General features: G+C 36.1%; 1 protein-coding gene across 1 annotated transcript; it reads left to right on the plus strand.

Annotated features, from left to right (window-relative positions):
* On the plus strand, positions 1–27,122 carry mpp3a (MAGUK p55 scaffold protein 3a; the record flags this gene model as incomplete). Its single annotated transcript, XM_081363617.1, has 19 exons — positions 1–108; positions 6,526–6,581; positions 6,665–6,783; positions 6,947–7,024; positions 7,340–7,420; positions 7,509–7,646; positions 8,409–8,490; positions 9,014–9,099; positions 10,865–10,939; positions 11,061–11,257; positions 12,660–12,724; positions 13,180–13,200; positions 14,014–14,055; positions 19,645–19,806; positions 20,834–20,914; positions 21,428–21,521; positions 21,605–21,713; positions 26,081–26,209; positions 26,943–27,122. Exons 2-19 carry the CDS (start codon positions 6,545–6,547, stop codon positions 27,120–27,122), a joined length of 1,776 nt encoding a protein of 591 aa, XP_081219743.1. The 5' UTR covers positions 1–108; positions 6,526–6,544.

The raw sequence follows: 27,122 nt of genomic DNA on the forward strand, positions 1-27,122 counted from the left end.
CAGGGGCGGCAGCCGGAGGAAGAGTCACAGCGAAAGGATCAGTAAGGCAATCTTCTGGGAACGACAGATCCAGAGACACAGAAAACAGAGGGGAAGACGGAGCCAGAGGTAGGCTGCTCCTTTTTGTTACGTTCATTTGCTTCATTATACCGGAGCTAAACCCGAAGCAAGACCCAGCATGCACTGCACGAGATCATGCGTGCGATTGTATGTGTGTTTTGGTGATTATCTCCTCTAGAGGGGCTTTTTTCTCTCTCTCTCTGAGCCAATCATATGGCATATGTGCAAATCAGCACTGCACTGCAGATGAGGGAAGAGAGAGAGGAAGAGAAAGACTGTGATGGAGAGAGAGAGAGAGAAAGAGAAAGTAGCCTACTGATGCTTTCTCAACACTGCTGAGGAAAACGTGCACACCTGTTTCCATTATTGATTGTAATTGTCCATAGATCTATGTCCATTGTTTGTCCAAGGTGCATGCGTTCCTGTATGTGTTGCACATGGTAGTGCAACAAAAACAGAATTAGGTCACTGCGAGTTGAATTCTAATGGTCTGGATCTGTTTCAGGGTTAAAGAACCGCTATTTGTGTCAGAACAGTACATATTTGAGTTTGGGTCATGCCAACAGGCAATTGAACTAATAATGAATTTGCTCTTGGAAAATAACGAGTCTTAACATGAGTACAGCCTCCAGACAACTTATATTCCTCTCAGATGATTGAAATATTTGAAGATGGTCCAGGAAAACATTCAAACTAATGTCTCTCTGTGTTTTTAATCTCTAACAAAAGGAGCTTCTGTTGTGATGGCTGACCTTTCACCCCTAGGGTCAGATTATTATTCATGAATCCCATTTGGCACTATGAAATATCCCCCTGTTTGTCATAAACATCTTCAGAGGCCCTAAAGACTTTAAGAATAAGGACACAGTTGTTGGCATAATATTGTTCTAGATCAGTGGTTCTGAGCAAGGATGAGCACAAGATGACTTAAAACGATTCAATTATATTATAAAAAAAAAAGAATCCTTATAGTTTAAATGCTAAAAACAAATCAAATCTAATAACAACACTCTCAGTTTCTGTTCATAAAAAAGTAGTAAGTAATTAATCACATATTACTCTAATAAATTATTGCATTACTTATTAATTACTTTCTAAATCCCACATCAACCTCGACCAGTTGAACAATACAAGGATAGACATGAAACTGCTCTTTTAATTCTTTCAAATAAATAATATAAAATTGTATAAGTTATTCTTGAGCTGACCAAAGTATTTAAAGGGAGAAGTTTACATTAAAAACATACATTTTGTCAGTTAAATCCACTATTGTTTTTATAAAGAATTGTTCTATAATACAGTATTTAATGCAATTACATCAGAAGTAACTAATTAAATTCTAGAAAAATGAAGTGCAATCCTTTACATTACTTTTTCAAGGAAAAAGTAAATAAATTACAGGAATTAATTAAAAAATGTAACCGTAATTTTTACGGTAAAAAAACGGCAGCTGTGGTTGCCAGAACTTTACCGTCAAAAATACGGTAGCAACCCGTTATTGGTTTTACAGACTTAACTTAAAATTTACAGTAATAAACCGTATTTTATTATCTGATATAATGTGAATTTACCGTCCTATTGAAGTATTAATATCTGTTTTGTACCATAATACACTGATAACCACCAATCACAGCAGTGATGAGAGTCACATGATCAATCAAAGCTCATCACAAGCAGCTCTTCCACAAGAAAGTTAATACTATAGAAGCTGCACAGTGTCATTCACACAAACATTAAACACCATCACGGTAACACACATGAAATTTTAAAAATGCAATAAACATTAATTTAACAACATTAAATGTAACATAAAACCCTAATGTACATTAGAAAATTAGAAAACTGATTAGAAAAAAACAAAGACAACTGAAGAAACATAGTTATTTCAACAAAAATACATCAAATGTGAAGTGTCACACAGGGAATCAATCACAAATGTCAATTTACGGTTTTTCACTGTAAATTATACAATGAGTTGTTATTTTTCACTTTCAAAAGCTGTAAATTTAACGGTATTTTACAGTAAAATTACATCAAATGTACCATTAGATCTATCACAGTTATTTACCGGATATAGTGCGGAAACTTTCTGTTAACCAATTAACAGTTTTTCACTGTAGCATTTTTTTACCGTTAAAATTACGATCATTTCTTACAGTGTATCACATTACACCCAATACTGTTGATAACAAGCAGCATAATCATAATACAAGAGGAAATATTGAATATTCATTCAAATATTGCGTTGGACAAACGGGGGCTTTTAATCAAAAAGGCTGAGAACTACTGTTCTACATAACATTTAGTAAAAAAGTCATACTATATACTCAGTGTTTTTTAAAGGATGTTTTTTATTTGTATCTTAAATTGTCCAGGTCAAAATGTGATGCTTTATCTCAGACCTCACTTTGCCTTCCCAGATTAATCACCAGCACAGATCAAAATTCATCCTAAGGGATATAAAAACTCCTCTAACAATCATGTACATGCTTTTATCTCTGTCTGTGAAAACCTATCTATTTCGATAACCTGATCAACATCCCTCTACCATTATACCAGTTTAAAGGAGCAGTCTCCCACCTGCCCTTAGACAGCACACACCATCCAGCTTTCAGCTGTGTAAGCAAACAATTCATTATGATTATTGTTAATAAGCTTCCCATCAGTCACCAGGCACAATCACTGAAATTAAATTCAAAGTTTTGTAGCTTTAGTGTGTTAGCTCATGCTAGTGTATTGCTAAACTAATTGTCTGACATCGTTTAAAAAACAGGATGTCCCGCCCCAAACTCAAACCATTGGTTGAGCAAGAAATTGACATGTCAAACTGCTCAATGACTAATTGTTTGATGGTGCAACAGAGCCCGTGTTTCACTTTTCAGGGATATTAACCTATGGTGTAAAATAGGGAATGCATTTTACATTGAGAAAATTACAGCATTCCCATTTAAAGTTTGTTAATTACAATGAAAGGATAAAAAGACATTGAAATGTAATGAAAATATATATATTTTTAAATTCTGAATCCTATTCCTACCCTGTGCAGGTGGCTGGTAAAAACAGAAGCTTCCCTATAGGTCAGATATTTTGCTCTGGTTCCCTTGAATATCCTCCAGACAGCAGACAGACAGTACCATTCACTTAACTACATTACATGTGTTTTATACATCCTTAAAAGTTTTTAACAGCCAGACTGGATTTGATGTTCTGAAATTCAGCACACATCCGTGAGAATTAGAAGGCCAAGCAGATGTACTATCTGCTGAAGACTGTGTGACCTAAACAGACCTCTAAAGCCAATAAGGTTGCAGAGAGGTCTTTGAGAGTGTGTGTGTGTGTGTGTGTGTGTGTGCTTGTGCGTGTGTGTGTGTGTGTGCTTGTGCGTGTGTGTGTGTGTGTGTGTGTGTGTGTGTCTTTTTTACATCCAAGCCAAAAACACGAAAAGGGCTCTAAGCTGTTCCAGACAGAAATAGCACACATAATGACGTGTTCATGCATTTATGCCAAAACTTATATTTATCTTTTTAGGTCTATGAACAAGCCATACAACACAAACATTACACTTATACATAACCAGATATTATTCTTGATAAAATACAGTAAGAAATGTATTACAGCTATGCTTAATTTTACACTACCGTTAGGGGCCAGTAAGATTTGTTTTATTTAAGAAATTAATACTTTACTGGTATTCATTTGATGATAGACTATATACTTATTTATTTAAAGTTTCTAACAACAAAACCCTTTTTTTTCTCAATACTAGCTTTGTTGTGCTGTTTGTACCAACACACACACATTCTTGTACAGTACATCTATCTTTATGAGGCCATTCATTGACACAATGCAATCTTTTGCCGCTTACCCTAACCTTACCCATCTCAACTAAGTGCCTAACCCAAACCCTTACCCTAAACCTACCCTTAATCTAATTATAACCTTATCCCTAAAACCAAGTCTTGACCCTCAAACAGGCCTTTAAAGAAAGGGGTCTCAGAAACTGAGGACCGGCCAAAATGTCCTCACTTTACTCTCTTTGTCCTCACTCCAATGGTCTAAAACTCAAACTGGTCCTCACAAAGATAGTTGTACAAGTACACACACACACGCACGCACGCACGCACGCACGCACACACACACACACACACACACACACACACACACACACACACCTCCTTCCCCTGTGTATTGCTTCCACAAAGCTCTTTTGCCAATTACATCATTACCAGAACAGCATAAAGTGGGAATGACATCATCCTTTAGAGCAAAAGTGATTGTGGATTCCTATCTGTGGTGGTCATGGTTGGATTATTAGTTTATATCTCACATTCACTCTCCTGATATTGCTGAGAATTGAATGTTGCTTTATGGTATTATGGTACCAGCAGCCATCTATCAACAAATATTTTTTTTTTTTTTTTTTTTTTTTTTTTTTAAATACATCTGTGATTTGCCATATTACTGTGCAATTACATACTGTATAGCTTGTTGGATGCAAGGGTTTTTTTTTTTCTTGGTTTTTTCACAGACAAACCAGGAAGTGCATATGATGTTATATTGTGTGTCACTATATGGAATAGTCAGAGAGTCACAGATCTAATTATTGCCACAAATGTGATACATCAAATCTGTAGGATTAGTGGCTTGGTTATATACAATGAACACACTCCTCAGTCTTGACATGTCCATCTACACCAGAATTCATTCTAGACTCTCAGTCTAAGCATAGAGCACAGTCATGGTTGAACTGATAAAGCTCACCCCATGTTACAACACCCCTTATGCTGAGTGTTATGAGGAAGAAAAACTGCAGTAGAGTTTCTATTTTTTGTCTCTCTTCTGTTTTCTAGACGGATCAGTGCTTGTGGAATTGCTATTTCTGTTTCACTGGGCATGCACTCTGAAAGTATGGCACGTCTGAATTGCTCTGGGAGAGTGTTTGTGAGGGAGAAAGAGTGTAAAAGAGGAAGTAGTGGCAGCACTCTGAGCTTTGTGTTCCTGCTGCGGCCTCTCGGCACCCACAGAAGAGCATCACTCAACTCTTCCAGTCACTCTCTCTCCTCTATTCTAGCACTTTATCAAGGATGAATATCCATTAATCTTATCAAGGCAATGCACACTCAGTAGAACTATATGAAATATAAGTTGCAAGCTTAAAAGTGATGGGATATTGATGTACCGATACACTGCAGGTATTTAAACAGATTTCTAGAGCCTTGAAGACACCAGCAAGAGAGATAGATGGTAGATGAATCATACATTGAAAATATCATACATTGAAAATATGATTTTGTAAATTAGAGATAAAACAAAGAAAAATTAAACAGGGTTATTATAAAAAGTACTATTTGTGTCACAGTCCTATCACCTTGTGAGTTTGTTCCTGGTCAACAGTGATTGGAAAAAAATTATACTAATCATCATATTTAAAAATATGACATTAATCGTATTATGTTACTATCATTTATAGTAAATCTATATTAAATAATTATGGGATCTACTTCAATGCTTTCAGAATCTTTTTTTTTATTATAATTTTGTTTCTGTATTTTTAAAATATATATTTATCTTAACATATTTTAATGACAGTATATTTATTGAACAAACATATTTATTAAAATAAACATAAAATAGAACAAACTTTGCTAAAGTGATTGTTTTGAACAATTATTAACTTTATTAATACATTATTAAAAAAAATAGTTTTGCTAAAGTATCAATATATTGTGCCTTTTGCCCCATGCTGGTGAGCCTTGTACCCCGTGTGTGGGTGAAAAGGCCCACCTTGCCACCTCATACATTTTTAAACAAAAAAACTTTTATGATTTATTTTCAGCTATTAGCTATAAGCATGTTTTTTTTCTAGCTCTAGAATATATTTTACTAATTTATTGCAACAAAAAATCGGTTATAAAATGATGTATTTAACTACACCTCAGTAGACTCACATAGGATACATCCTCTTTCAACTGGACCGAAAAAAATACTTGCGGTTCAGCGAGGGAGTAATGTGAACTAATTTACAGCTCTGGGGTGCGTTTCCCGAAAGCATCGTTGGCCAACTATGGTCGCAATTTCATCGCAATGTCCATTGAACTCTATTGGTAACGACGGAACTTGCGACCATAGTTGGCCAACGATGCTTTCGGGAAACGCACCCCTGAACGATTCACTACTTCAATTCAGAACCGGTTCATAAGAGTTAATGAGTCATTTGTTCGCGAATCGTGCAGTAAAGTAAAAAAAAAAAAAAAAAAACGCGGAGGCTAAAGATGTAATAGCAACGTCACGGAAGATGATATCTGACTACACTTAAAGTTAGTGTCGCAAATGTTTACTTTTTGTCAAGCCCTTTATCGTAAACTAAAAACTACAATGAAAACTATTGATTTTGAAAACACTGTCAGGACTGTGGGGTGCATAGCCTATAACGTTACTTCTATAATGGTTACCTCTTTTTTTTAGGTCAACCCCTTCCTTATCGATGAAAGAAGCCATGCCAGTCCTCTCTGCAGGAGCAGGTGAGCTGCACAAATGTAAACATCTAAACAAACACACTTATGTACAGTCACAATGACGCTTACTGATCTCTGTTTACATGTAGGGTTGCATGAGACGCTTGCCCTGCTGACCTCACAGCTGCGTCCAGATGCCAATCACAAAGAGGACATGGTCTTCCTCAAGGATGTCTTCAGTGAGAGAAGTCTCAGCTACCTGATGAAGGTGTGTAGGTTTTGCATTGAATTCACTTGCAGCATCATATGTTATACATTTTTCACTGCATGCATTATTTACCTTAGCTTATTTTTAAGGTATGGCAGCAAATGTGTAAGAGACCAATCTTCTCCAGCTCTGTGTACATGTGCATTGTGCTTGTCTTTTTTAGATCCATGAGAAGTTGCGTCAGTACGAAAGGCAGAGCCCCACCCCAGTTCTCCACAGTGCCTCCACTCTGGCAGAGGATGTAAGTGCTGCAGTCTGTCATATCACCTCACTTCAGGCAAGATTAATGGCCTTTTACAATAATATATGAGACTAGTTTAATGGTATCTGGGGGGAATGAGGGAACACTAAAATGCTTGACACAGCAGCTTTCTGTTACACTTACTTGAGAAAGTAAATTAAATTGTATAAGAATTTGTATCCATAATCTGTGGACAAATTTGCTCAAAAATGTCCCTAGAAGTTGGCTAAAGAAATATAAGAAATTAGAAGACTATTTTAAAGAAAGCTAGCTTGCTAAATGCTTTGATCACAGTCCACCCTTATTGATTGGCAGGTGGCAGAGGAGTTGCAAAGTGGACCGATGAGTGTTGAGGAAAAAGAACTGCTACATTTGCTGACATCACCTCATCTCAAGGTACAAACAACACCTTCATTGTTAGATCTTCGTTAACACGGTTGGCCAGAAACAAAACGTAGTTGTTCATATCCCCCCTGCTTGTTAGGCGGTTTTGTCAGTTCATGACACGGTGGCGCAGAAGAACTTTGACCCTGTGCTGCCTCCTCTTCCCGATGACTTTGAGGATGAACTAGATGAGGACTCTGTCAAGATCGTCCGCCTTGTCAAAAACAAAGAGCCACTGGTGAGAGAAAGAAACAATGCCAGTTGTACAAATACAGTGACCCTGAAAATATTAGTACACTTGAACCTGTGTGTTTTTAGTATTATTTACATACTAGTAGTGCTGTCAAATTGACTCATCGCGATTATTCGCATCTAACATAAAGGTCTTTGTTTACATAATATATGTGTATGTATATATATATATATATATATATATATATATACAGTACACACACACACATACACATACACACACATACACTAAATTTTAGTTTAAGTTTTAGTAATGTAAAACTAAATAATTATGTGCTTTTGTCATTTTTATTAGTTTTTATTTATTTCTATTTGGTTTCATTTTTATTTGAATTTATTTTTAGTGTTTTAGTACTTAAACGTAATTTATTTTGGTTAGTTGCCAAGGTAACATTTTTAATTAATGTTTGTTCTACAAGTTTTTCATCTAAAATATATATTTCATTTATCATATCATTTCATTTATATTTATTTATTTATTTCATATTCTAATTTCATATGGAAAATGGGTTTTAATAGTTTTAATTTTTGCTAACAAACAATGACTTGAACAACACATAAGAAAGCAAATGATGCAAGAAAATGTATGCACTGTAAGTGTGACTAAAGAAAGTCCAAATAGACAATTTGAGATCACTGAATATGTTTTTTTTTTTAAGAGATAAATTGCTCAGGATTCAAGATAATTTCATCTGTCAGCAGCATTAATATTTAGGTGATTGTTGTTTGGTGTTTCTTTGTCTCTCAGGGTGCCACTATCCGGCGGGATGAGTCCACCGGGGCCGTGATTGTGGCTCGGATCATGAAGGGCGGGGCTGCAGACAGGAGTGGTGAGTGACACTTCAAAGAATTTGTCTTACTCCATGCTGGATTCCATAATAATCATGATGCAAAGCTATTTTGCCAAATATACTCCTGAAATGTGTTTTATCTTTTGTTTTAATTACCATTCCATTATATCAATGGGAAACCATTGCAGTCTTCAAAGGTTCTGTATTCATCACTAAAACCATTGAAGTTTCTGAATATCCCTGCACCTTTACTGAGATATGCTTGTTATTTTCACCTCTGTGATGGGCACATGCGTCTGCTACAATGGCCCATCTGTGGTGGTCAAGGAGAGTCTCCTGAGACCCAATCAACCGAATCAAACAGACTCACTAACCACCTGACCACAGCTGTTGCCATGGGAATATAACCCATGTATGCTGTGTGTGTGTGGTGGGAATGATCTTGGTCATTAAAAATTCATTTAACTATGCCTATAAAGTGTATTGTGGATCAAACACAGCGGGTGCAGCTTGAACATGTAGTAGTGAATCTGTAAATCAGGTATCCTTCCTCTCTCCACAGGTCTGGTGCATGTCGGTGATGAACTGAGAGAAGTCAACGGCAGCTCTGTAATGCACAAGAGACCAGATGAGATCAGTCAACTACTGGTAAGGAAGACCTCCTGACTTTCTTCACATTCATTTGGCATGATTAATTATGATAAAAAACAAACAAAACAATTAAACATATTAGCACAAAATGAACAAATGCTTCTTAAGTTCTGTTTGAAGGTATTTTTCTATCATCAAAGCATTTCAAGCTTTGACACTATATCTTAAAGGGATAGTTCACCCAAAAATGCAAAAAAAAAAAAAAAAGTCATAATTTCCTCACCTTTATGTTGTGTCAAACCTGTATACAGGTTCTGAACATACCTTCTTCTGCTGAACATAAAACAATATATATATATAATGCGTCCATACAATACCTTGTAAAGCCATTTATTGCCTATTTAATGCATTTGCATGCCACAATTTTAATGTAATTGTCTCATGTAGTATAATAATATAATTATATTATTAAAAGTACACTATGTAACTTGTTTTTGTTCAGAATTCATAGACTGTAAAAAAATATTGACGTATTGTCCGTTGACGTCACCTGTAGGTTTCGTAGCTGAGGTGATGTGACGGCTAACAGAGAGCAGACAAATGGCTAGGAGTGACAGCAGCGACAATCCACCTGTCACTCAAGTGACCACGCCCTTAATTATGCAGAACTTTAAGGCTTAATATAATTTAAATGGATGAGTTATAACAACAACAAAAAAACTGAATAAAAAAATAACAGTTGTCATGAAGGGCAAAATTAGCTATATAGACCAAAACCACTTTTTGCACCAGGCTGTAAACACATTTTGTTCTGCTGTAAAGTTGGACATATTAACATGGGGTTATATGGGATTGACTCTCTTTTGCAGCCTGTCTCTACCGGCCACTCGCCCGTGCGTGTCTCGTCATGTCAGTATTATATTAGTAGAGAAAAGTTACTACTTTGAAGCGTGTATTGTGTGGGAGTGGCATAGGTTAGTTGTCACGATAAGCGAGAAAGGTTGACATGGAGCAGCTAAACCTCAAACCTCCAGAGAATCACCCGTTTAAAAAAACACTGAACAGAAGAGAGTCTGCAGGCAAAAAGAGAACAAGACAGAGCTCGTAATAAAACAAGAATCAACATTGGCTTGGATTTTTGGAGATGGCAAGAATTGAGGGATTTAAAATGTTGTAAATGTGGCGCATAGATGGTGTTTTTATTACACAACAGGTGAGAAAGGTATTTTATTGAACAGATAAATTGCAATATGTAGCTCTCTAACAGAGTTCAGTGGCATCATCTATTGTGAAGGGTCATTTCACTTTGGTTGTTGTAGTGCTGTGCTGGAATTTATTTTCAAGGAAGTACCGTGTCTATTAATGGTATAGCTACAGTAACATCTTCAGATAGTCAGCTTAAGATCCTTTCCATCTAAACCAGTTATATTTCATAAGCCTAGTAGTGAATGTTTTATGATCAGTAGGATAATCTCTCTCTCTCTTTTTAGTTATGAGTAAGAACCATATTCATCTACACAGTCACATAGAGCCGAGGCACAACCAAAACAATGTTGTGCCGCAAAATTCATGCAGTTTTGTTTTTTAACTGCTAGAGGGCCAAAAGTTACATAGTGTACCATTACCTTTAATAACAAAATTATATTATTTTAATTTTGGGGGTTTTCTCAGCAAATATTGTAATTAATTGTGAATAATTAAATGAATTTATTGGCATATCATGTACTTGATTTGATTTACCTGTTTAATATAAAATAATCACCTTAATCATTCCCGTTTATTGTCAAAACAGAATAATTTGAGCAGTTTTTTCTTTTCTTAGTCTCAATCACAAGGCTCTATCACATTGAAGATCATCCCAGCGATCAAAGAGGAGGACAGGCTGAAAGAAAGCAAGGTGATTGACTATAAAAATAGCATAAAACCTAGTAATTTACCAGTAATCAGCCCAGCATCTCTCCAGTTTTTTTTTTCTTGTCCAATGAGTTTGTATCTTGTTTGTACGGTGTCATCTTCAGGTCTACATGCGAGCACTGTTTGATTACACTCCATTGGAGGACAAAGCCACACCGTGTCAGGAGGCAGGGCTTCCGTTTACACGAGGAGACGTCCTGCAGGTGGTCAGTCAGGATGATCATACATGGTGGCAGGCCAAGAGAGTGGGAGATTGCAGCCTGCGTGCAGGACTCATCCCATCCAAACAGTTTCAGGAGAGGTGGGACAAGTCATCCATAAAACACACACCTCAGAGATGTTTAGTTTGCATGAAACTGCTAAATATTTTATGACCTCCACTCAAAAACAAAAAAACAAAACACTTTTTGCTCTCTCCAGCTAAATTTTGCTGGTGAACATCTTGGCTGTGCTGGTCCCACACTTTGACTGGTACTAAACCAGAAATTACCAGCATAAGCCAAAATATACTTTAATATAATTTCGGTAGAACTTTTACAGTCCTGTTCCCCATCTACATACTATGTGCTTATTATAGTAAATGCAATAACTGGGTGATAACTAGGTACTAACCCCAAACCTACCCCTAAACCTAACCTTAACCCATGTCGTTATCTTAATTTACCAAGTACTTTCTTAGGTAAGTACACTTGTATTTAAATATATTTGTAATTACTCATTTGCAATGATGAAGTTGCTATTTAGTACATTGAAAACATAGTTACAACGATGAACAGACTCAGAAACAAGGGAGAGTGAATGCAAATGCAATTTATTTATTAACCAAAAAACAAAAAAATACACAAACTACCTCAAAATATCAGAGAACACGGAAAATCAGGAACAGAACTGAAAGCACTGAGCACATCAATGAAACAGCCTAGAAAAAAACTGGGGTTTAAATACACAAGATAAGGGACAGGTGAGGGTAATTAAGCACTATAGCCAGGGTAACTATGGAGACAAATAAGGGAGCTAAGGAAAACACAGGAAGTGAAACACAGGAACAATAAGAACAGAAAATACACTTCAACATAAGAGTCCTTGAACACAAAACAGGGGAAACAAGACAGTAAGTAACAATAATAACTCTTGACATTAATATTTAAAAACATGCCACAGTTCAAATTATATTCAAGTACTTTACTTGTGATATAGTATGTTAGTCAACACATCAAAATAAGCATATTTCTTTAAAGCATGACACAAGTTTATTAAAACATAATGATTTAAAAAATGTATTAAGTATAACTTTAATTTTAAATTATTAAAACCTTGACTAGCATTTTTTAAAACACTGTAATGTGTTAAGAGATACAGTTGTGTACTTAGTTATTGAGCAGTTGCTAAATCAGGTGTAAATGGACAGTGTGGCTGCAGCATCATTGTTAATAGTTACAAATTAAATCAAATTATCAATGATATTAATTATAAATTATTAGGCAGAGATGGGCCAGTCTGTCTTTTTGTCTTTCATCTCAGCAGGGTGTATTTTGGATGGATGTACTGATAATAGGTTTTTTTCTTTCACCAATGAGTTTGTTTGATCTTGCTCAATCAATAGTATATGATGGCTCAAGTCAGACCGGCACAAAATATATTTGTCAAGGGATTTAATGTTTTTCAACAGTTTGAAGTTCTCCTCATATGGTTTTCCCCCTCAGGCGGTTAGCCTTCAGGATAAAAATGGGCACTCTTCAAAACTCCAAGTCTCCCCAAAAAACTGTCTGTGAGTATTTCAGAGTGATTCTGCTTTCCTTACCGAAAAACCCCTTCAGTTAATAATCAGTGTTGACTAACGGGAGGCATAATTTGCTCGTGTGAAGTGGCCAGGTGATTATTGAGCGCTTCATGTTCACTAATCTAAAGCTGATTAGAGAACAGACACATCTGCAGATTAGCAACATGCCCCGCTCTCTCTCTCTCCCCCTCACTCACAGACTCTCATTACGTGTGTGTTATATCTGATCCTCTTCTGCTTTTTCCTTTATTACTGCATCTCTGTGTTGGTCTCACTGTTGACCTGCATTTTGTGGGAATGTTGCCATTTATGATCAATCTCTATGTAATAAACTCCAGGGCCAGGATAGCATCTTTTCCCATTCAGAGTAAATGAAGTCTGCAGTTTTGTCTCCTTTCGTTGTCATCATATATTTTCCTTTTCCTTTTACTTGCTGACACCAGATGACCAGGGATGTGATAAAGGTTGGTCTTCTAGATCTGAGTTCACACATTCACACAACACACACATATTGGTACCACAGTGATTAGGAAATTAGGCCAGTCTGTCACCTAATCTAATTTAATTCCTGGAGAGAGACTACAACTGCTGTTACACTGTACACACACACTTTTGGTTTCCATGTTTTATGTTTTACTAGGGGCTAGTCCCCTCATTTGGGTCATGTTGAGAATAAATGAATCTGGATGACTGTGAATAACACATTTTTACAATGGCATCAGTAACTGACACCTCTTGCTTTTGCATAATACTACATTAACACCGTTAGGTGTCAGTATAAGACAAGTCCAATATGAATAGCATTTAGACCAGTACAACAGAAACACAAAATTACTGATTATACCTACAAGTATTCCCAGGTTTCTTTCACAGATTGTCTATAGCTGTCAGGTGATGTTATATTCCAATCTTTTTTTTTCTTCTTTTTTTTTTAAATCTCTACCGCCTTTTCTCATCTCTTTTTCAATCTAAGGGCCTCATTTCCAATATTTGTAGGTTATAAAACACCCATTGTTTCCTTTGAGTCCCACTCAACCACAAAAACAAATCCTAATATTTACATTCTATCACACCATCATTTTCTTCTTGGCAAATAACAAAGCCTCTTGGTTGACCACAGCCGTCATTTCAGTCTGCTGAAACACCTGCTACCCACCCGCCCGCCTACCTACCTACCTAATCGTTGAACCTGCTTGTGTAACTGTAGTTCTGCAGCCCTGCTTTTCTCTCCTGATCTCCTCTGCTCACTCCCTCTCTCCCTGCTTGCCTCCCTACAGAAGACTGTGACTGTGAGGGCTATTTCAATGGACACTACATAGGTGAGAAACTGCCCTCTCCTGTACCCAGGCAGCGCCTGCTAAATCTGAAATGTACTAACCTTCTGCCTGAGTGAGCATCTATTGCTGCCTGTCTCTGTGCCAAGAGCTATGGCCTTGATGAGGGGAGGCCGGATTGGGTATTTAGCAGCGTGAAGGGAATTTTAGCTTTCTCAAATCTTTGACTGTGAAGAAGCCAATTTGCAGTGGTGCTGCACTGATGTTTCTCTGGAAGAGAGACTGAGAAGCGGGCTGCTATTTATTTATTTTTCACACTTTTGATTTTGCATAGTAATAGAAAGAGTATGTGAGTGGAGCGGAACAACAGCAATTTCTCCAAAGTAATCACTGCCGGGTTTTACATTTCGCGCTCCTTACTCAGTGGTGGGCCTGTTTATGGTCATTTCATGTTTCCTCTGATCGGATAGATATCGAATTGTGAAAAGAACAGATGTAAATGCCCTTCAAAATGCATTTGAGACAGATTGCACTCCGACCCAAAATGGTAAAAAATAAATGTGTAGGTTAGGAAAAGGAGTAGCCAGATACGACACCGCAACAACACGCATCTCCATATGAGTATCTCTTTTCAGCAAGCAGACGCACAAACTGCCGCAAATTAAACTCAACGTTCTGCATCTCATCCTGAAGCTCAACACATATGTCATCTTCATTAAGAGTGGTGAATGCTAAATTCTCTCACTAGTGCTGATTCTGTTCTCTCTCCTCTTTGATCTTGAAATCAGCTGATGATAAATAAATTGCTACACATAGCTCATCTGTTACTTTTAGTGACGTGAACTTGAATTTGCAAATGGCGTGGGAATTGAAGATCGGAATTGTATTCATTTTGCAGAACAGTTTTAACTGGGATCGGATAGCTATCCGATTAGTAAAAAAGCATGAAGTGGTCAAGTGTAAATAGGCTCGATGAGAGAAACTCCGCTAAAGGAAAAGCATGAGTGTCTGAGCACAAGATGCATAAATAACATTTATGCAATTTATGTACCATTGTGAGCAAAATTACGCAAGCTTGTTGCCAATATGGAACAAAATAAAAAAAGATCTCACAATTCTGACTTTTTTTCTGAGTTCATAACTCGAAATTGAGAGCAAAGAGTCATAATTGAGAGATTTAAATGTGCTAATCTGAGAAAAAAGCCAGAATTGTAAACTTGCAATTGAGAGAAAAAAAAAGTCATAACTGCAAAATTTAAACATGCTTATCTGAGAAGAAAAAAAAAGCCAGATTTGTGTGATATCTCAATTACCTTTTTTATTCCGTGGCAGAAACAAGCATTGTTCACCCTTCTCATTTGTCTGTCATTATTATTCACAAAAAGTTTTTTGTAATTTTGATTAACACCTTTCCAGTAATACAGTTAATATAACATTCATTTTAAATAATATGATTACAATAATATAAAATGTATTACTTTTTACTTTTACTTTTACATTTAATTACGTATAGCACATAGCAGTGGTTTTACCATGGTGAATTCTTGCTCACATGTTAGTGTGTAATTTGATTTGATTTGATTTATAAGACAAAAATAGTGAAATACACTAATTTGTCAAGGATAACACAAAGTTAAAAACTTGTCTCCATTCCGGTCATTGATGTACAGCACAAACTTCACTCATAGTGACAGGTTGCTTTGGCATTGCATACTATTATAAATACAAAGCTACAATAGGTTAACAAATTTGTATAAATATACATAAATTGTATAAATACAAATAGGTTTCCACATTTGCAAAGTTTACAATCACAATTAAACATCCACATAATACTATGGAGTGAAAACAGTCTCAAAACCTTCCACAAATGCACGTGAGAGATCCACATGTGCGCGCAGCAATCCACAAATGCACGCGAGAGATCCACATATAATACACTAATACAAATTCATCACTAAAACAACCTATCTAATAACCAACATTTAACATTCACACTAAAACCAACCATATTAGAAATACTTTTGATTTCCAGAGGCAACGAATTCCACAATTGAGCCCCTGAGTACTCAAAAGTCCTACGACCATACATAGTTTTAAAGCGATATAATGTAATATCCATGAGACTTTGCCTAGTATTATAAAGATGTCTCTCACTTACCCTAGAGAAATATTTGTTAAAATATGTAGGAGCTCTTTTATTGATTAAAATGTGCTACTCTGCTTTCTATAGGTAACCAATCCAGATGTCTAAAATGAGATACATCAAGTGCAAAACTATTAAAACTTAAAACCAACCGTATCAATTTATTTTGCGATTTCTGTAACTCATCCAACCATACACGAGACAAATCAGACATCCAAGAAATGCATGCATACTCAAAATGACATTGCACTAAACATGATGCAAGTAGTTGTACATTTTATTTATCCATAAAACTAACAAATTTTGCTCTAGTATTAACCTTACCTAAAGTTTTCATAGCCATACTTGCACCACTCAAATCATTGTCAAGGACACAGCCCAGATAATTAACACTATTTCTGTTTGATATTACACTATCCCTTACCTTGACAGACATGTTAAGAACCTTTTTCAGTTTAATTTTGGACCCAAATAATGTGAATTCCGTTTTACCTAAATGCAATAAGAGTTTATTTTCAGAGAGCCAGTCTTTTATTTTAATTAACTCCCCACTTAATGTCACTTATATTTCACCGATATCCTTGTCTGAAATCAGTAATGTCTATGATGGAGTGGTTTTAAAACGGGTTTGGAGGGATTGAGAACTCCAACACTCTGACTTACAAGTAAAACATTCATAGCTCTAGGCAAAATCATGCTCTGCAACGCTCACATACTCTGATGATAAAAAGAGAGGAAAGGTTTGTCATCCCTCTGAGTTAAAAGTGTTAGAAACATGTCTAGCATGTTTCAAGTCTCATTTGTTAATGACGCTAATTGGAGGAGCTGTTAAGAGAGTGATGAAAGAGAAGTGATATTCAGTTCATATGGTGTTAGATATTTCATTCACAGGCTATCACACTATTTACAGAATGTGTAGCAGATGCAGAAATCTTTATTAATAGGCCTATGTGTTAGTGGGGACAACCAACAGGCTGACAGCTTCTCATCTATCTTCACGTTCTGACACCAGTCTCTTTCTTACAATCTGTGAAGATGAGCTTGACGAAGTTTAGATTTATGTGACTTTCTGTGGTTGGCTCGAATAAGTAGCTATGATATTTGAAACACTGGTGCAATTTTTCAGCACAGAAACATTATTGTTCACCAGTCATCTGTAATTTATTTCATTTTTCCTAAGTGGTAATTACGCTGAAATAGCATGTGATGTGATTATTTAAATTAGTGCAAAGACGCCTCTTTAAAAAACAAAAAAAACAAAAAAAAAACCTACATTAGGATTGTTATGGATTGCTGTTTGCCTGTCAAAATTAACATTGTACTAAAAAAACGTTTTTTTTTTTTTTTTTTTTTTTTTTACTTTTCTATTGATCATGTCAATAGTAACTGATTAAATAATAGAACACATATGTAACTTTAAATATGCACTAGCCTTTAAAAGTTTGGGGTCAGTAAAGATATTTTTGATAGAAATTAATACTTTTATTCAGCAAAGACTGAAATGGATCAAAGATGACAGTAAACTATTTATAACTTTATATATATAACGGATTTCCATTTCAATTTGTAATTTCTTTTGAACTTTTGAAAAAATATTAAGCAGCACAACTGTTTTTAACATTGATAACAACGAGAAATGTTTATTGAGCAGCAAATCAGCATATTGGAATGATTTCTGAAGGATCATGTGACACTGAAGCATGTGACTGAAGTAATGGCTGATTAAAATATTTTAAAATATATTCATATAGAAAACAGTTATTTTAAATTGTAAAAATATTTCATAATATTACTGTTTGATCAGATAAATGCTAACTTGTAGGGCACATATGCTATCATTAAGCGAAAATCATTCTTAGTGAGACTTTTCCTTTGGTTCAAATATGAGCAAATCATAGATTACATTGAAACTATAGATGAGAATAATGACCTTACCTTCCTCCCCTCTGGCAGGTATAGTACTTTCCCTTGCCCGGTCTCTATGTGAATGTATTCCTTTCTGCTGCCGTCTGCTTTATGTAGTCCTCCATCCCTAAAAACCCAACCCCTCCAAATCCACTGTCAGGCTGCTGCCCTTCTATAGGACACTCTGCACATTCCACCCTGCACGATTGGCTGTGCACTCACTCACTGAGTCAAGTGTGTGATATAGCTAATGTGCGTGACGGCAACTCTCAGCCCTTAGCCACTGACCTAGAATCATTAAATAATCTAATAGTGTAAATACTGGGAAGTGCCAAAGATGACAGTGGGAAGGCTTTGAAGTCAGATTTACTGACAGCAAGGAATCTGCCTCCACAGAATATTATAAAGCACCAGTAAATTTGGCCAGAACTCGAATACCTGTCATTTAAAACATTCTGCTTATCCCTTATTTCCAAACTGACTGTGTCTTAAATATTTTTTGATCATTTGTTGTTGTGCTGCACTCCGTTACATTTAGCACATTTTACTATATTTAAATCCTGCTGATTTGTGATGAAATGTGCAGATTTTGAGCAGGCCAACTTTTGGGGTAGTGCTGATGCAGACCTCAACAGAATTCACGGTCAGTTCTAAATGATCTCAGAAGTGAAAGTCTAAACTGATTTTGGGTCAGTTGTTGAAGGCAGAGTGTGGCTTATGCACAAGTGTGAGGTGGTCTAATGCGCATTGTAGTCTCTTCGAAGTGTAATGCAGTGGCACCCTCCTGTGGCCAGGTGTTTTCCTGGGAGTTTTACTCAGGTACAGTCCTCAATCTTCCCACCACTAACCTCCATGTCCTGAAATATAAAACCCTTTACAACATTTTTCATAACATCAGCAATACTGCTAGAGGGTGGGGTGAAGATTACAGGAGTTACGATACAGGAGTTTCATTGGAGTCAGACTATGGCTAATCACTGCTTGCTTTCAATATTTTATCTGTATTATTACTATACAAAGTGAAAGTGTGAGTTCTTAAGAGTGTAAATAGACTAGAGTAATAAATTAAATTGAACTATGATTAGACTTTTGATTGTCTTTCACATTATTCTGTCATTATAACTATAAATACATTAAATATACTCTACTATTCAAAGGTTTGGGGTTAGTAGGATTAGAAAAATGTATACTTTTATCCAGCAAGGATACATTAAATGCATACAAAATGCAAAAAAAAAAAAATGCTGTTAACAAAAATATGTGATAAGTAATGAACATTAATTAATTATTATCCACTGTTTTTTAAGAAATGTTTCTTGAGCAGCAAATCATCATATTAGAATAATTTCTGAAGGATCATGTGTAGACCTTGAGTAATGATGCTGAGAATTCAGCAGAATAAATTACTTTTTGTAGTTTTTACTGTATTTTATAACTCCTACATATAAAACGCCTACTGACCTCAAACTTTAAATGGAAGTGAAAATCAATAAAACAAATAGTCTTGTAATTAGTTTTTTTCTTTCTTCTCTTAGACATGTAATAAATAATGTTTTCTGATTTTGTGTCTGTCTCTATCTCAGCCGGTTTAAGGAGAAGTTTTCGTCTAAGTCGGAAGGACCGTCGTGGTTCTTCAGGAGAGGCCAATGTTTCTGACCAGAATGACACAGAGTTCCTGACCTATGAAGAAGTGACACGTTATCAGCAGAGGCCCAATGAGAGACCCCGATTAGTAGTTCTCATTGGTAAGATAATATAAAACATAATATTTCAACTACAGTTTTGTATTATGTGTATATTGTGCAATGTTTAATTTTGGTGGAATAAACTGCCCACTGATTAACTGAGATATAGAAGAAAAAAAACTACTTTAAATATAAATGGGAGGCACGGCGGTTGTCCTCACCATTTTACAAAGTAAACAACAGCCTATCAGTTCAGTCAACCTTGTGTTCTATTAAACATAATTATAAATAATTATAAATTCACATTTCCGGGTTTCTCAGAAGCAGAACACATCATAGTTAGGTAAACTTCTATAGCGGTGAATGAAAGAAAACATTAAATATATTTATTGTGTTCACATTTGCTCAAATAGCAAAAGAAAAACACCACTGTAGTGTTTTCACAACTTTCAAAAAGAGATAATGTTGTGATAACGGCAGGCAGAAGAGAGAAAGACATCAATTTTACCATCACTCCCACAGCCGCTCTATTAGAAACACCCTCACAGCAGCGTTAACTAGTTTCTTGTCATTTGATGGTAATATAATACAAAGTCAAGTGTTATAAATGTACATACATTTAAAAAAAATGAAAATATAAAAAACTTTGCAGGATTTAAAACCTGCAAAGTTTTAAAGTCCACAGTCCATTGTGAAAAGGGTCCATTGGCAGCTTGAGCAAGGAAGCTAACTTTTTTTTACCATGACTAGTATGTCTTACTCGGCATACCTAGCAATTCCAGAAAATATACCAAATCGGGTATTATAATTAAGCACATAGAATTTATCCTTAAAAACTAGGCTGGAGCTACACTATTCCTTCCATAAACCACTGCCTGAATCAGGAAGATGTTTGCCAACACGGTTCACTGCATCCCACATTCTGATGATACACTGACCCCTAGTGGCAATAATAATTTTACTCAGCTTCAGAAAGTCTCTGTGATCTAAGTGATCTTCTGAAATACTTTTTTCTTGTACGTTGCACTCTAAGTACATAGACTACTATAAATGCTCTGATTTGAACTTGCTGCTTATCTTTGCGCAGGTTCTCTGGGAGCACGCATCAATGAGCTGAAGCAAAAGGTCATTGCAGAAAATCCACATCGCTACGCTGTGGCTGTGCCCCGTAGGTCTTGCCTCATTTCCTATTCAGGATGAAAAGAGTTTCCTGATAAATACACTAGCTACATTATTCACTCATAGTTCAAACCATTAACATTCAAACTTTCCAGTGTTTTTAGACTTTAGAAATGATCTATGTGAAATTTTAAATCGCCAAAATTTTTAATTTTTCACTCACCATCATGTTGTTCTTCAGATGAAACAAAATGCAAATTTTGGAAGAATATCCTGGCCTATATATATGTGTATGAAAGTGAAATAGGACTGGGTGCAAAAACACAAATGGACCACTTTGATGATATATTTATGGTCCTTTTGCATTCTTTTTGAAGCTTGAAAGATTCGGTTCCCATTATAATTGCATGAAAAACAATCTTTGGGATGTTTCTTTTTGTGCTCCCCACAAAGAAAAGTCATGCATGTTTGGCAAAACATAAGAGTGAATAAAAGACAGCATCATTTTGCAACTATCCCTTTAAACCACATGACATTTTTGGCTCTCTGTCCTCCATCACAGACACCACACGGCCCAAAAAGAGCCACGAGAAGGAGGGAGTGGAGTACCACTTTGTGACTAAGCAGGCCTTTGATGCAGATGCACAGAATAACAAGTGAGTGCTGCTGTGATGTGGTCTTCTTGTACTGCTGCTTTGAAAATATATTGTCCAATTGTCATACCCTGACTTGTCTGCAGATTTATAGAGTATGGAGAGTATAAGGAAAATCTGTATGGGACCAGTATAGAGGCCATCCGCTCCGTTCAAGCCAAGAACAAGATGTGTTTGGTAGACGTACAGCCTGAGGTAAATAACATAAACATTGACATAAAAACAGCAAAACTATTCTCTGATCAGCTTAAATTATGCACAGAAGCATTATGTCGGAAACACTCAAATTTAGGGTTCAATTCTCACTCTTTTAACTAGTTGCTTTTTAGCATGCATATTACTAGGACATTGGGTGTTTAGCACATATTAATACCTTATTTTGTATGACCATATTCATATTCTTCCTTAATCCTACCCAATAGTCCTAAATGTAACAACTACCTTACTAACTACCGTACTATTTGGAGTTTACTGAAGCAAAAGTCGTAGTTAATAGTTAGTTAACAGTGAGAATTGGACCTGGGGTGTGCGATATCAAGATTTTCTATAGTGTTCGTGGATGATTAAAATGTCTCCACAATCTGCTTTTAAAGAAATATCGTTTAGTGCTACAGTGTATTCTAGCAGTTGCAGTTCTGGTGCCTCTGTCCCAACACACTGTACAACGCGATGTACATTCACATCACATGTTAACACAGAGGTCGAGTTACACTTACGGGATACAGCAATTCACAAAAGTTAATTATTTGCATGTGCTTTAAATCCTTGCCATTTAATCATTTCATTCACGTCTGATGCGCTGTTCTACATTTACATTTAGTAATGTAGCAGATGCTACATGGAAGAATACCTAGAGATTGGCATGGGGTACTTTCCATAAGATCATCTCTCAATGCAAATCAAACCAGCTATTAGGCTAACTGAAATAAAACCATGCCAAACTCTAGGTATGGTGAAGGCTATGTGATGATGTGGGGCTATTTTAATTCCAAAGGCCAAGGGAACTTTATCAGGATGCATAGTATCCTGGATCCATGAAGTAACTGGCCTTTAAAAATAAAAATAAAAATCTGCCTGCCTCTATGGGAATTTAACATAGGGTTGTCCAAACTTATACACCCTGTATTTTAAGGAAGAATATTTATTTATTTACGATACATTATTCATTCACAAAGAAAATTGGTGTCCTTAAAGGTTGGATTTTTCCTAATTTTTTAAATTAAGGCATTAAAGGGATAGTTCACTTTGAAATTAATTTTTGATATGTTTTAGCTTACCTCAAGGGCATCCAAGATGTAGGTGTCTTTGTTTCCGCAGTAGTTTCAATTTTGATATTTTTAGGTCAAACCGTTCTTGTCTGTCAGTCATATAATGCAGGTCTATGGTCACTGTCTCAAAACACAAGCACAGAGTCCAAATTAAAACAATTCTCCATCGTCCAAATGAAACAATTCCCCATCATAAGTACACATTGATGGCCTAAGACACGAAACGAGCGGTTTGTGTGAGAAAACGAACAGTATTTATATAGTTTTTAGCTCTTGAAAACAGCACACGTCCAAATGGTCTGACGGCGCGGGCGAGTATAGATGTATACATAGATGTCGCCTTGGCTACTGCAGTTCATTGGAACGAAACCGTAGCAAAGCGACATCTAGTGTATATATCTATGCGGGTATAGATGTATACACTAGATGTCGCCTTCGCTACTGCAGTTCATTGGAACGAAACCGTAGCCAAGGCGACATCTATGTATACATCTATACTCGCCCGCGCCGTCAGACCATTTGGACGTGTGCTGTTTTCAAGAGCTAAAAACTATATAAATACTGTTCGTTTTCTCACACAAACCGCTCGTTTCGTGTCTTAGGCCATCAATGTGTACTTACGATGGGGAATTGTTTCATTTGGACGATGGGGAATTGTTTTAATTTGGACTCTGTGCTTGTGTTTTGAGACAGTGACCATAGACCTGCATTATATGACTGACAGACAAGAACGGTTTGACCTAAAAATATCAAAATTGAAACTACTGCGGAAACAAAGACACCTACATCTTGGATGCCCTTGAGGTAAGCTAAAACATATCAAAAATTAATTTCAAAGTGAACTATCCCTTTAAAGCTCCAGTATGCGACTTTGGTATTTGACCACAAGAGGGCGCAGTTTCAACAATAACAAAGGCGAAGCTTGATGACGCTATGAAGGAGGTGACGATGGGAGATGTCGTTTTTAATGCGTTTTCACCATCTAGCGATATCTACATGGAATTAATGAATCATGATCACGGATGAGGTAATTTATTCGTTTTTGTATTACCTGTATGTCTGATCGTATTATTTTATTTCATCATAATTAATGAACTGCAAGGAACGTGAAATGTTATGCTATATTATCCCGTTACAACATACAGCTATTTGTCAAATGATTTGTTTGGTTAATGTTGTGCAGTTTTACGTTTTTATGGTTAATGCCGTGTTGTTTAACGTGTTCAAACCAATATCTAAAAGTAAATTTGAACGAACATTTGCAAGTAATGACTAAATATATTTTTTTAACATCATATCCGATTGTATTTAATTGTACTGCCATAAGCTCGGTCACCACACGTGATAAAAAGCCTTACCAAAGTACAAAGAGCAATATAACTTTGTTTATAAGTGCTATTATTGACAGTTGCATGTCTTACCTGTCTATCAATACACTCGCGAGACCAGAGTCTCTGTCAAGTCCAAGATTGACGCGCAGCTCTCTCCATCTCGAAAACGCCTGCCGATATTTATCTGGGTTTTATTCCTCCGTTTGTCACACAGTCTGAGTGTATCCGAATATGGACGCTTTCGTTTTGTTGGCACTTCAATACTCGCCAAAGAGTTCGTGATCCATAACAGCTATAACCATACAGTCTATGGCTATAACACTTTACCCACCACTTCCGCATTTGACCATGCGATATTCCGGTGTGGTGGGTCATATTTTTTATTTTATTCTTTTTTTATTCTTTGTCAGACGTCTTTATTGTTTATTGTGATAAGAAAAAAAACCTCAATAAAGTTGTTGTAAAAAAAATAAAAAAATAAAATCCGGTGTGGTGGAATATCCTATCACATGGTCCACACCGGAAAAAAGGGATATTGCGTCACTGAGGCGCGACATTTCTTTTCCGGGACGGCCAGTTATTTAAAATCGGAATTTCTCTGAAATAAAAAATCTTTGGAGACTTTTGAGATATTGTAAGTACACAGCTGGAGGAAATATATCACACTGTGCAAGTTATTTTTGGAAATTTTATTACAAAATTCCTACATATTGGAGCTTTAAGTTCAGTTTCCAAAAGATGATTTTTTATTCCTCTTTTAATCAACTTTAGTATGGGTGTCTAAACTTATGCATAGCACTGTATGTTGCTTTGTTTATATTTACAATTTTCATGTATCACTTGGCCAAAAGGAAGTCTTTCTCTAATGCTGAGATGTACTGACTGGCTTCACCTTCAGGTGGAGCTACTTGCCTATTGCAAAAAGCATATTAATTGTGCAAAACCACACACAGCACTTTACCCCCGATGGCAAGAATCCTTCTTATGGACATGGCAGGAAATTTACCTTAAACTTGCTCTCATGCATTTTTAATGTTTTACTGCTACTGGCTGAAACTGAACATGAATTTTATCAGTGCAGACCTCATAATTTACTTTTTTTTGTCAAATCTCAATAAAGAAAGGGTTAATTTGAAAGAGTCAGATAGATAGGAGTCAGTAAGATCTTTTATGTTTTTGAAAAAAGTCGCTTATTTATTTGGTCAAAAATACAGTAAAAACACTAATATGAAAACAATTGAAAATAACAGTTTTCTATTTGAACATATTTTAAAATGTAATTTATTCCTATGATGTCAAAGCTGAATTTTCAGCATCATTACTCCAGTCTTCAGTGTGATCCTTCAGAAATCATTCTAATATGATGCATTTCTTATTATTATCAGGATTCTTCGATTAATTGAAAGTACAAAAGAACAGAATTTATTTGGTAACATAAATGTCTTGCTAAATATTCATTTCTTTAAAAAAATCTTGGACCACAAAACCAGTCTCATGGGTCAATTTTTTTTAAATTGAGATTTATACATCATCTGAATAAATAAGCTTTCCGTTGATGTATGATTTGTTAGGATAGGACAACATTTGGACGAGATACAACTATTTGAAAATCTGGAATCTGAAGGTGCAAAAAAATCAAAACATTGAGAAAATCGCCTTTAAACTTGTCCATTTATGTTTGAGATTGTGCTGCATTCACTCACAAAAACAAATGTTTTATATATTTATGGTAGGAAATTTACTAAATATCTTCATGGAACATGATCTCTACTTAATATCCTAATGATTTTTGGCATAAAAGAAAAATCAATAATTTTGACCCATACAGTGTATTGTTGGCTATTGCCACAAATATACAGTACCTGTGCGACTTATGACTGGTTTTGTGATCCAGGGTCACATAGATATAGATAGTGTCATTTAACCCTTCACATTACTGGTTTTGTTGTTTGTCCTGCCACAGGCTCTGAAGGCCCTGCGGACAGCCGAATTCAAGCCTTATGTCATTTTCGTAACACCACGAATCCCGGAGAGTCGCAGACGCCGAAGTGCCGGCACCTCGCCGGGTGGAGGTGAACATGGGCGAATCACAGTGAGTCTCATCACAGGTTTACATCACTCAGCTCTCAAGAAACCCTGTGGCACTGATCATCAACAATTCTCCCAACCTCTCAAAAATCAGCCTTGAAATTGTGTCATTTAGTAATAATTGCGAAAAAAATTGCCACGATTGTCTAGCTTTTAAAAAAATCAGCTTAAAGGGTTAGTTCACCCAAAAATGAAAATTCTGTCAGTAATTACTCTACGCTACGCAGTTATACTACGTGAAAAAACTCGAGGCCCAGAGAGAAGGAAATGAATAGTGGAATAAAGTAATAATTTCGGGGGGTTTTTGCGCACAAAAAGTATTCTCGTCGCTTTATAAACTTAAGATTGAGCCACTGTAGTCACTTGGACTATATTAACGATGTCTTTAATACATTTTCTGGGCCAGCAAGTTATAATGCCTTAGAAGCCTATAGAGGAGTGAGACAACTCTCAGATTGAATCAAAAATATCTTAATTTTGTGTTCCGAAGATGAACGAAGGTCTTACGGGGTTGGAACAACATGAGGGTGAGTAATTACTGACAGAATTTTCATTTTTGGGTGAACTAACCCTTTAAGGTTTGTCTCACTTGCAAAATGTATGGGAAAATCACATAATCTACAGGCACGATATATCTAGCTTGATTATTATTTTTGCACAAATCTTCAGACATCTCTTTCATTTCATTCTCTCTATTAATGTTCATACCCTACACTTTCTCATCTCTTCATTTTCAGGAGGAGGACCTGCAGGAAATGCGTCTGTCTGCACAGCAGATAGATCAACAATATGGTCATCTAGTGGATCGGGTCCTGATTAAGGAGGACACTGCCAGTGCCTGTGCAGAACTACGTAGCATCCTAGAAAGACTGGAGCGGGAGACTTTCTGGGTTCCAATGAGCTGGGTCAAGGCCTAG

Source organism: Scardinius erythrophthalmus, assembly GCF_964197995.2.
Source record: "Scardinius erythrophthalmus genome assembly, chromosome: 1".
NCBI classification, from domain to species: Eukaryota; Metazoa; Chordata; class Actinopteri; order Cypriniformes; family Leuciscidae; genus Scardinius; species Scardinius erythrophthalmus.